Here is a 12490-nt window from a genome sequence, read left to right as displayed (position 1 = left end):
AGCGCCGAACTGAAAGGTTTAAGTGCAGTTTATTTCACAATCAAAAATAAATAAAAAATACCACAGCCAAACAACCAAAGCAAGATCCGATGCTCCTAGGTAATGTTTGTACACAGGAATTCTGCCCGCTGCATCTCAGACAGCAGACATCCACTCCCACAGTCTGGAGGCTTCCTCTTACTGCTTTTTTGAATGGTCTCCTGACCAATTTTCTTCCCACAACTGAGAGCAACAGCTCTTTTCCTCTGAGGTTTCTGGGGAATGTGCTCCAAATGGGTGTATGCTCTCACAAAAGCCACAGTACCTTAGTAAAAAGGTCCCAGTATGCTAGTCTGACAAGAGTGTCCCATCACTAGAGAATTCCTCTTGTAGTTATTATTATTCCTATTGCAGATTTGAAATTAAAAGATAATATTGTAAAGGATTTGAATATTTCCATATCTATTTCTTCATGTTCTTTGCTTAATTTAGCTAGATATTAATAAAATAAGTACTTTGTAAGGTGAAATGCTTAATTCTAAGTTCTTTAATAGTATGTTTCATACTGAACTAACATTTGTTTCTTGACACCTCTTCTTGTTAATGATTCCTCGAATGTAATTTGGGAAGACTGTTAAAAACCTAGTGAGTTACATAACGTACTATGGAGTGAAATGCTTTCCCCTTCCCTTCAGCTGCAACTAGCACACATTGAGTTCTCAATGCCCTCCTCTCCTCTTGAACCTTCTCTAATTACCAAAGAGTGGGAGGTTTAGAGGCTCTTGCAAGTCTTTAAATGCTCCCTTATCGTTCAACAAAAAGGACAAAATAGCTTATAATAATAATAATAGTAATAAATAATAGTAATAATAATATTTGCTTACACTTACATAGCGCTTTTCTGGACACTCCACTCAAAGCGCTTAACAGGTAATGGGGACTCCCCTCCAGCACCACCAATGTGCAGCCCCACCTGCATGATGCAACGGCAGCCATAGTGCGCCAGTACACTCACCACACACCACCTATCAGGGCAGAGTAATGAAACCAATTCATAGATGGGGATTAGTAGGAGTCCATGATTGGTAAGGGCCAATGGGAAATTTGGACAGGGGTTACACCCCTACTGTTTTCGAGAAATGCCCCGTGATTTTTGGCAGAGAGTCAGGACCTCGGTTTTACGTCTCATCCGAAGGACAGTGCCTGTTTACAGTATAGTGTCTCCGTCACTATACTGGGGCATTAGGACCCACACAGACCGCAGGGTGAGCGCTCCCTACTGGCCCCCACTAACACCTCTTCCAGCAGCAACCTTTGTTTTTCCCAGGACGTCTCCCATCCAGGTACTGACCAGGCTCACACCTTCTTAGCTTCAGTGGGTTGCCAGTTGTGAGTTGCAGAGTGATATGGCTGCTGTCTTAATGACTATAGACCTGTTGCTCTTACCTCCGTTATAATGAAGACTTTTGAAAGTATGATACTTCGCTATCTCAAAACTATTTCAGATTCACTTCTCAATCCTCTTCAGTTTGCATATAGGGTCAAAAGGTCAATAGATGAACTGTTAACATGGGCCTGCACTACATTTTGCAACATCAAGAATCCTCAGGCGCATGCGCACAGATTCTTTTTGTGAATTTTAGTTCTGCATTAAATACTACCAGAACTCCTTTACAATAAATTGTTACAGATGAATGTTCCATTTTCCATCAGTGGATTTCTTTTTACCTTTTTGACAGATTGATGGTAACCGCTGTGGCTAGGCCCTTATTTGTCAAACTGTCTGTGAATACTGGTGTACCTTAAGGATGTGTGCTTTCCCTATGACTCTATTCCATGTATACCAACGACTGCAGTTCTAGCAACTCTTCCCTCATACTAAGTTTGCGGATGACATCAGCCTTTTAGGTCTCATTAATGTTGATAAGATCGTGTACAGGAAAGAGGTGATTTTATTGGTATTATGATGTGTTAACAACCACATGGAGTTTAAACCTGGGGTTAAATACTCTTGCAACAGTGGAAATAGTGGTTGATTTCTGGCAACATTCTCCAAAACCTTTTTCCATGTCCTGATAATAAGTGATGTGCCTGTGAGTGTGGTGGAGTCCTTTACGTTCTTAGGGATTATGACCTCCAATTCCCAAAGCAGAGAATGTACTTTTGTGCAAATTGAAAAACTTTAGTGTCTCTCAACCAATTCTGATACTGTTTTACAGAGCCATTGTTGACTGGTTCTATGCTTCTATAGCTGTTTGGTTTGACGACACTTCTGCCCATTATGAGGGAAAAACTGCAGTGGGTTGTTCACTCTTCGGAGAGGGTCATTGACTGTCATTTGTCCTTCATTGATGATTAGTACAATTCCACAGCAAAGAAGAAGGCAAGAATGATTGCTGATGACCCTCCCACCCAGGTTGCCACCTGTTTATAAAATTTCCTCAGGAAGATGCAACTGGCCCATTAAAACCAGAACCACCCGGTATTTGACAGCTTCTTTCCTAGGGCTGTCTTTTTGAATTTCTAGGTATATGTGCATTTTTTGAATGATGTCTATTAGACTTGATGTGTATGTTTTTACAGCACCAAGTGTACATGAAATGTACATGGTGAGTAAAGGTGATTCTGATTCTCAAACACTTGGCAACATAGTATCACATGTCTGCATTACAGCGTGAATAGCATCTTCATGCTCTGTAACACCTTGTACTGTTTTTTGTTTGTTCTTCCTAAGCCACTTATAACTAAGGTGCATATGTTTTTTATTATTATTATTTTACAAAACAGAAAGGTCTCAGTCTATCATTAATAAGTGGGTCTATATTTATCTGTTACCTTGGAAATAAGAACTCAGAAAGCTCCTGCAGAAGGCAAGACTGGTTATTATTGATAGCATTAATCGGGCTCAAGAAGCCTATTACTTTCTGCTGTCTGAAGTTTGAAGCAAGTGTGCATGCATGGACTTTTTTTGAATAACCTTGTTAGATTTGTTTTTTTTTCCCCACATTGGATAAATCTTGTTCACAAAAGTCACTAACACAGGATTTTAAAACTTTGTTCCTACTTGTCGCAGAATAAAGATCAGAATAGTTTCTGCAAATTATTTTTTAATGTCGGGATTGTGGATGTAGGAAATATTGTTCTAATTAAATTCAGTTTAGTCCGTTTAAATTCAGTCTTCATTTTTAGCTATAAAAGGCTTAAATCAGCACTAGAATCTCTGATCTCTTTTAAATAAAACAAAAGGCTGTCAAATGTATTACATGACAATATGAAATACTTTCTAAAACAGGTGCAGGTAAATTTATGAAGGGAGATGTTAGGCGTCATAGTGCGGACGTTTTAAAGTATCGATATCATTCTGGACCTGATGAATTTACACACTTCAGAAACACTTGCTAAAACCAAATCCAAGTGGTATTCTATTATTGAAGCTAATGGATGTCGATTTATCTCTGTAGTTTCACATGGAGCAACAGGCAGAGAGAGGGAGAACATGGTTGCTATTTGAGGGCCAGAAGAGTGGCACTTTCAGACTGTCATTATGAGCTGGGAACACAGGGGAGGACAGTGAAAGGTCCAACCCAGGCACAAGGACTTTTTCATCATCTTCAGGAATAGGAAACACAGGAAAGCCATGGCAAGGGACTCTTCTGTCATCTTACATGCACCTGTCATCTTTTGAATTTTACATTATCTTGCTAAGCACAGTTAACCTCCGATACCTTGTGAAAAAAGATTTAATCATTTAATGATTATGGGGGAACAGAAGAAGATCCAGGAGAGAGCCAGTCCAGACTCAGGGACTCTTCTCCCAGATACAGGATTCAGCTACAACTATAGCCTATATTCTAGTATATCTGATTTGAAATGTGGTTTAAAATTGAATGTTAAATACAATTTTAATTTAATCATCTTTGATAGCTATGCAGGAGCCTTTTCTCATCTGACTTTTAACCATCTGACTTTATGAAACAGTTCAAAAGTAATGATACATTTGACAAATGTTTCTCATTCCTTAGATCTCAGAGGTTGCATTTGCTCATAATGTGTGGTTTTATTGTAAATATACATAATTGGCATTGTAAAGCCAACTGTAATAAGAGCAATGATAATAATTAATGGTTGTGTTTCGGGGGATATTGAAAAACCTGCAATACACATTAATTAGGCCCTTAAAATATCTTTGGCACCAGGGTTTATTGGTCAATATTTATAAAGGCTATTATTTTTATATTCATTGAGACACCTTGATGTAGTGCATCAAGTTAGTTACAAAAATAATTATTTTTTCAAGCATGAGTAAAATAAATTAAAATGCATTTCAGAATAACTGAATAAGTTTAAGCATTAAAATGCAACAAATGTATTTTAAAACAATCATATTTGTTACATTATTAGAGTTGCACAGTAAAACCAGTATACCACTAAACCAAGATTCTTGATTCACGAGATACGTTTTAGACTGTACCGGTATGCTCGATAATTTCCGTCAGCAGTTTTATTTTGTCGATTTTAACAAAATTTCTACTGTTTACATTAATAAAATCAAATTTGATTCAAAGAACAAAATGTCGATAACTGTGATAAAAATGTCGTTAACTTTAAAAGGGTGAGTAAAAAAAAAACTCATACTAAAGGTATTTCCCACATATCATTGGCTAGTAAGTTTAGAAATATAACGTGATTTCAGAAATCATGCTGAAAGGAGTATTTGATGATAACACCGGGATTTTGTTTCTTATTTCTCCAGAAAAACATGTGGTTATTTATTAGAGTTGTTTTGTGGAGGCAATTCTAATTTCTAAGAGTGTCCATATATTTTTACGGAGAATCAGAAAATTGTCATCAGATACTTCTTTACAAATCCATGGGGTACGGTTGTTATAATATTAAGGGTTGTTTAGAATTGACGTTGTTAATGGTACGTTACATACTTATTTTCAATGAGCAATTGAACGTGCTGTTTTTTTCTAGTTTATCTGATTCTACTGTAACTCTAGTCGGGAAGGAAGTCAAGTCTTGATCATGTTTTTAATTCCATTACTACCAGTAGACGTGCTTTGATTTTTTTATTTTTTTGCGAGATTGTCTTAAGCTTTTCAAGTCAATATAGAATATCTTGTCTCAGCAAAGTTTTAAGCAAGTATTGAGGATTCTTTGAAGTTTTAAATGAAATAGCAAAGGGCAATCGTACGTGCTTAACATGTTTCATAAGGTTGTACAAGAACCTGTCATATTTTGAATTTTACATTATATTGCTAAGCAAAATTAACCTCCATTACCTTGTGAAGAAAGATTTAATCATTTAGTGATTGACAAAAATCTGCATGTTGTTAAATTGTTGTGTTACACTGTTCTGTCTTATTTCTAGTTCTTTGGTTCCAGTAAAACAACAACAAAACAACAATTTTCATTACTTGATTTTTTTATTTTGTAACTCAATATGGTTTACTAATCATGAAATCAAACTATGAGAGAGTCTCCATATATAAACGTGCAAAGTAGTTTGGGGTATACCGCGGTACTGTACATGCATCTGTACCGCGGTATACAGTGAATTGTTAAAAGTATGAATAATCTTTTCTCACTGGCTGCTTTAGACATCTCCCTATGCCAGCTGAATATGGTGAAAATATGAGCAGGTGATCCTAAAAGGTCTGAGTCTGACCATAATCAAAGCTGCTCCTGCACCTGCTTAAGTTCAAGCTGTCCTAACAGCAGCGTTCATGTAAACTGTATTCTTGATTAATGCGGGGAAGGAATGTCAAAATACTAGATCCCTGCTGCAGCATCACGGCCTCAACAACACCAGAAATCAGTAACACAAACTATATGGTTCTAGTCCTAAACACATTTAAACTTGATGATGTCTTCATTGACGTATCACAGCATCCAAAATAGAATTTGAACTTGAACTTGAACTTTATTGCCATATGTAACCAGTACATGAACTGGTACAATGGAATTCTTACTTACAGAAAGTCTCTCGATTGTAAAACAAGAGTAAAAAAACAAAGTGCAAACAGTGCATCAAGACACTATTCAAACAGTAGACAATGTACAAGTAAACATGTAGACAGTTTGGATGTAAACAATACAGACGTGTAAACAATGACTGGAGATGTGCAATAAGTAAAAAATCATAATGAGGTAGATGGTGATGGTGTAGTTGTGGTCCGAGGGGGATGGCTAAATGTGTTCGCCAATCTCACTGCTTGTGGGACATCTTGTGGGACATTGTTGTTGTGCAAGTGGCGTGCACAATAGTTTTAATGCATAAGTCAAGGGTGAGTTTAATATTTTTTCAGCAGTAATCTGAAGCAAAACAACTTTGAATTGTAAAGATTTCGAACCATATGAGTATGTTGTTTTTTTTGTCAAATGTAAAGTTCTCTTTCTGTTTAGTGAGTGTGTTCTACTAAGCAGCATGTCTAATGCTTTATTTGGCCTGTGTTCTAAAGGATTGTGATTACTTCCGTGATCGGGGTTGATGGAGTGTTTTCTAGGAAGGCATCTCATCTGTCCACATAAGTGTGGGAGATAAGTCTGCAAAAAAAGATATTGTATCAAAATGAGTAATGCCAGTAAAAGCAGAGATTTTGGGAGGAACACCTCAGTTATTGTGTAGTACGTCTTATGTTTTGTGTTGTTAAACCATTAAACAGAGACTGCTGAAAATTATTCACTCTTGTCAATCATACAAATTAATGTTCAAATTGCAAAGAGGAGTGTCTTGGGAATTAAAAGAAGATGTTTTGATGAAAACTCAGCATTATTTTTTGGTCAGACATGAATTTGTTTTTAGTGCTAGTGTACAATCTGTGTGGCAAGATTCAGTTCTTCAGATTATGCTAGTCATTTCTTCTTGCAGTGTTTTATTATAACACTGTAATCAGACTTAAAGAACTGCAATAAAAGGAAGATGTTAACCAGACACACATTTATAAATCGCTGCCTATAGGGCATGATCTGCAACAGTGCCCTTGCACCGTATAGTAGGTGGATAAACACATTACATGGGGTCATAATACAAAAGAAAACCGATGACATTTATTTCACCCACTACTTTTTTATTTGTTGTTAGAAACTGCGTGCTGCAGGTCCTGAAACTGGAACGGTTTCTGCAAGTGATGTAAGTACTTAAACTACATAAATCGTTCCTGAAACTATAGATGCCACAGAGCCTACACTGGCTTCGAGGCTTTAACCTTTAAAACAGTCACTTTGCCTATTCTGTTGAGTGTAAGATACAGTTGCACCAGAAGTATAAGAATGGCTTCTGGCTAAACTATGAGCTTTTAACATTATTCTTTCCTTGCTTCATTCTCTCTCTAATCTTCTTGCTGCTGTCTGAGGCACAATTGTTTTTTTTTTATTTAAGTAATGCAACGCTTGCTGATGAAATTAAACTTTTCTTAACCTTGAAAATGTATCTGGTAAACAAATAAATAACGGCACATTGACAACAACAAAAGAACCATTTGCAGTATGTGTATATTATCTCATATAGTATGCAGCTAAATATATGGTACACTTGCTTTTTGAGTTACTCTGTCATACATTAAGTAGTCTCAAGTGTTTTTTAATGATAATCTCTTCAGGTAGGATTTTCATTAAACATCTTAAAAACCATATATTCAAGAACCCAGCAACAATAACTACTAACTTATACTGACTACAGTCAAGACATCTTCTTTCACTTTGCATTCCTCTTCACTAGCAGTTGTTTTTCTGGACCTTTTTGCTTTCCATGTCCTGCATTTCTTGGCACACTGAAGGAATGAGTATCTATTCTTAACAGCTTTTTGTGCCTTTTCTGTTTCTTCTGAAATGTCAGTGTGCTAAGCTTAATTACTAATTGTGCTGCCTTTTTGGTGAACGTTTGTTGGTAAAAGGTGGCTACTGTCCATTTATGATTTTGGGGTTAGGTTCATCAAATTGAACTCACTGTGGTTTACTCCTTTAATCATTTGTAATCACCTGAGGTTGGTGCTGATGGAGATGTTGATAAGATTGCTATCATGCCACCTTCTTTGAATAACAAAAATGTTATCAACTGTACACACTGGTTTCTTGCTTTCCTCAAACTATGATTTATATTCAACTACATTCATATCAAGTAAGTATGATCTACTACAGCGAGCTTTTATTTAATGGAACCTTAATGTTCTGCCCTTTATTCTTCTCTTAACATACAGTTTTCGTGATTTGCACCTTCATCTTTTCACTTTTCTTTGTGAGGTACAGTAGTAATAGTAAAATGTAATTGACTTGAGACCTGTGAGATTTATGTAAAGGGTATTTGGGTTATTGATCCTTAATTCTCACAAACAAAACTTATTTCCATTTAAATTTAAAAAAGAATGCATTTGAATACAAGGGCCATTTTTTATTGACAATTTTTATTTAGTCCTTCAGCTGAATTAATGATTAATCATGCAAGCTCATAAGGAAGTGCTTAATTGATTAAATGTTTATCCCTGGAGTGAAAATGGGAGGACATATAATTTCTTGAATTATTTAGCACATCCCAAGCAAGGTCACAGACAACTAAAGGAGCTCTTGTATGTTTTCTTTTATATAAAATAAAAATGGCATTCAGAAATTTTAAATAGAAAACAAAAAACAGGAGCAAAAAATTAAAATGTGTGATATTCTGTTCTGAGATTTAGTATCATGTGACTTGCATATTATGTGACCTGCTTATTGTGAAAGTCTTGCACACTGAGAAGACAAAGAGCTTACTTTTACATTCGGTCTAAAGCACAGATGTGATATAGCACAGCTCTTGGGCTGTGCACATTCAAATGTTATCCCTTTCAAGATGGTATCCTCTTTGGCATATGCTGTGCAAAACACATCTTCCTATTTCCGAGCATTCACTTCAGCTAGGTAATTTGTCTGCACTCAGATACTACCTACTTTTTGGAAATGCTGCTTCACTTTACCAGGAAAGAATACTAATATTAACTGACTTCATTTGAAACTGAGCTCATTTTCAAGTTGACACAAATGTCTCCAGTTTCCCAGTGAGCTTGTTCCAATTTTTTTTTTAACTTACGTCTACTCCTTGGAAATCCAGAAAATATGTTGCTTTTTGGTGTTTGCTTCCTGACAAGTCCTCAAGGCTTCCATTTTTTTTTTAAATCCCATTCTGTATTTTGAATTGTCCAATAGAATATTATGTTCGGGGTTGTATGTTTTTGAAACCCCCAATTCCGTTTTCGGTTATGCCGGTTTCCAAGTATGTGTAGTTTCCTGTTATGTTGTACATTTGAGGGAAAAGTCCAAGTGTGTCTATGGACTTAAGTTCTACTTATCAGCACCGAATTAACCATTACTTGTTCCTTTCCAGCGAACACATGCAGATGCAGCTTGAACGATTTTCAGTTGTTCTTTACATTTATCTTACATGTTAAAGCAAATTTTCCTTTTTTTAATAAAATATATATTCCACTGCATAGTCATTTCAGTTTTCTTTTGATTTTCAGAGTTCCCAGTATGTTCAGTGTGTGGCAGGTTGTTTGCAGTTAATGCTGAGAGTTAATGAGTACCGTTTTGCATGGGTAGAAGCAGATGGTGTAAACTGGTAAGTAGAAATTCTTTTGACAGATTTTACAAATGTAATTATGTAGTGTCTGTAAAGACCATACTGTCTGAAAGCTTTCCTGATGAATGATGCAGAGCAGGAGTAATCTGGTTATCACAATATATAAATGTGTTCTAATATGTTAATGAGGGGACGGACTTGAATAGATTTTGATATATCTAATTCTATTTTTGTATAAATCCTTTGTTTTATAATTGTATTGTTCATTTCAGAGTTATAGAAAATATTTGAATAAAATGACAAAACATATAAACAAATAAAAAACACATACAGTGGGTTGTAAACTACTGCACCAGAGAGGGTACCTTATAAGGAAGATACTATTTTTATCGCTGGGGTTAGCACTTAAGCAATAATAATTAATTGGCATATTTTACACCTGAACATGTTTTTGTCATGATAGAAACCTGAAAATATGTCAGCACTGTCACAGTTAAAAATAAATTTAACAGAAGAGATGCTACTAAAGAGTAAAACTAACAGAATTATTAGGGTCATTTCTATGATACAAAGTAAAAAACATGCTGAACTACAGCTTGCAATCTGGGTTCGTGTCACAATGCAGTCACTCCTTACTTCCATATTTTGTGGCAAAACTCCCAATCAACAATTTCAGTGACAGCATTCATGACCATGACATGACCACTTTGCTTCTTATTATAAATCAGAATGTAATTAAAAGTTTCACTGTACATCAGGAAAACCCTTGCTTGCCTTTGTGAACAGTAGTGGTCTCAGGTGTCATTTTGGGTTTCTCTGGAAATTTGTCTTTTGGTACAAGTGTAAATTAGCTGATCATCTTTGTTATTTGTTTATTTGCACAAATCCACCTAGATGACTTTCTTACTATATATGCATATTTTCATATATATCTTCAAAAGTGCCTTCATGAACATGACTTGTCCTAATTTTGTTTTCAGCATCACAGCAGTCCTGAACAACAAGTGTGGATTCCAGTTACAGTATCAGATGATCTTCTGCATCTGGCTCTTGGCTTTCAACCCTCAGATGTGTGAATACCTGCGCAGGTACAATGTTGTTCCTGCACTGTCAGACATCCTGCAAGAGTCTGTGAAAGAAAAAGTTACCAGAATTATCCTTGCTGCTTTCAGGGTAAGTTGAGCATTTAATGCATTTTATCTCCGGATGAGTATGTTAGGTATCCGTTTGTTTCTGCATCTCTTGTTTCTGCAAGATGTACCACAAATGTAAAAGATGTTAAAGCCAGGGTCACAAATTCAGCAACGTGACTATTCACACTTTCTGCAAAATCTTAAAAACTGGACTTCTTCACAAACGATATCAAAGTACAAGCCATAGTGCTCAGGTAGAATGTATAGATAATTGGATGTAAATCTGAGAATGGAACCACTTTTTATATCAAAGCATTATCACTGTGGAAACAGCTACCCAGACGTCTTGTTGAAGTAATGTGCTGACTTTATTTAATAAATGGCTAGATGACGTCTTTGGATCACCTAACAACCAAATGAGCTGTGCTGTTTGTACCTGATGGTCTTCTCTCGTTAATAATCTTTCTTATTTCTTACAGTATATAAGCTGCATTGAATTTCATTTTCAATTTTTTCATTACATTTTGGTACCTTTGCTTCAGCTGTTGGTATCTTGATCCATGTACATATTGCAATAACGATCCCTTCTGCTTTCTCATCATCTCTTACTTAGCAAAGTGTGCTAGAAATAAAGCTCTTTTCTTTGCAATTACAGACCCTGCTTTAGTGAAAATATTGGACCACATTTTCATTTTTTTATTATGTTTTATTATGTAATTTCAGTCAGTAATGTAGCCAGGTAACCATGATGTATTGCATGTTTTGAGGTGTGAGATATTTAATTGCTGCGCATGCAAACTGATTTTTATATTGCACACAAAAGGCACATGGAATGTTCCGTTAAAGTATTGATATTTGTAATTGTTTGTCATTATAATCAAAATATTTCTCAAATGTTATTGTAGATATAATGATTGGTGATATACCAAATCTTCTTTTCTATGATGAGTTCTTTCATCTCCAAGAAGTTCTCAAACTTTTAGTTAGGTACAGCACTTTACAAGCTCCCAGACTTTTCCCTCCCAAAAACGGTCTGAAGAGAATCTCTTACTACTGTACATATCTAATAAGTAAGACACACATGACTTACAAAAAAGTAAGTACTTATAAAAGTCTACTTATAAAAGTAGACTTTTTAGCCTAATTATACATACAGTATAATTGTAGAAATTGGATGTATAAATAAACAGTATTTGTGTTTATATTACATAAATCCACTGTGAACCCTCACAACATTTTAAATTAAGCAGGTGTGCTGATGTGATGGTTTGAATTTACTGGAACCATTAGCAATCGAAATAGTAAATTGCTAGAGTACTTTTATGGCTGCTAGGAATCAATCCCAAAAAAAGGAATTTGGATTCAAGGTATACAATATGCAATTTAATTAACACAACAACAAAACGTATACCATCAAGAATCAAAATATACAGTATTTGAATCAAATGACTGAACATTCACTCAAGGATTCCAAAGATACTAGTCATATAACACTTGTTATCCACCTGTTAATTAAAATCAATCTCATATAAGTGCTTTAATATTCATATTCTGAAAAACAAGTAAACAGTAAGTTGTTAGGGGCGAAACATTATCAAAAGTATTTGGAGTACTTGTTTCATTCTCATGATTTATAATGTGATCTTAAAACTGATATTCATCCAAAGCAACATGCAGGCCAGGTGGTTTAATGAAGAGTTTGAAAATACCATGTGGAGAGTTGGAGCTTTTGGGAGAGATTTTTTGCAACGGTCTGGTTTTCTTCCACTGGTTCAGTATCTAACTGGACAAAAAGTCCTTGCTAGTGTCTCTATGAGTTTGGCTG

At 35.6% G+C, this 12490-nt stretch overlaps 1 protein-coding gene across 2 annotated transcripts in view; it reads left to right on the top strand.

Moving 5' to 3' along the window:
- Positions 1 to 12490, top strand: part of atp6v1h (ATPase H+ transporting V1 subunit H) — a 93372-nt gene that overhangs the window by 27652 nt on the left and 53230 nt on the right. The window contains exons 7-9 of one of the 2 annotated variants that reach the window (XM_006634026.3): positions 7067 to 7114; positions 9474 to 9571; positions 10513 to 10705. In XM_006634026.3, the coding sequence (XP_006634089.1) occupies positions 7067 to 7114; positions 9474 to 9571; positions 10513 to 10705 (339 nt within the window). The remainder of the gene's footprint in view (positions 1 to 7066; positions 7115 to 9473; positions 9572 to 10512; positions 10706 to 12490) is intronic. The other variant, XM_015353656.2, reaches the window with a different exon arrangement.

This window comes from Lepisosteus oculatus, chromosome 6, assembly GCF_040954835.1.
Source record: "Lepisosteus oculatus isolate fLepOcu1 chromosome 6, fLepOcu1.hap2, whole genome shotgun sequence".
Taxonomy (NCBI): Eukaryota; Metazoa; Chordata; class Actinopteri; order Semionotiformes; family Lepisosteidae; genus Lepisosteus; species Lepisosteus oculatus.
This window is presented reverse-complemented; position numbering and strand designations above follow the sequence as displayed.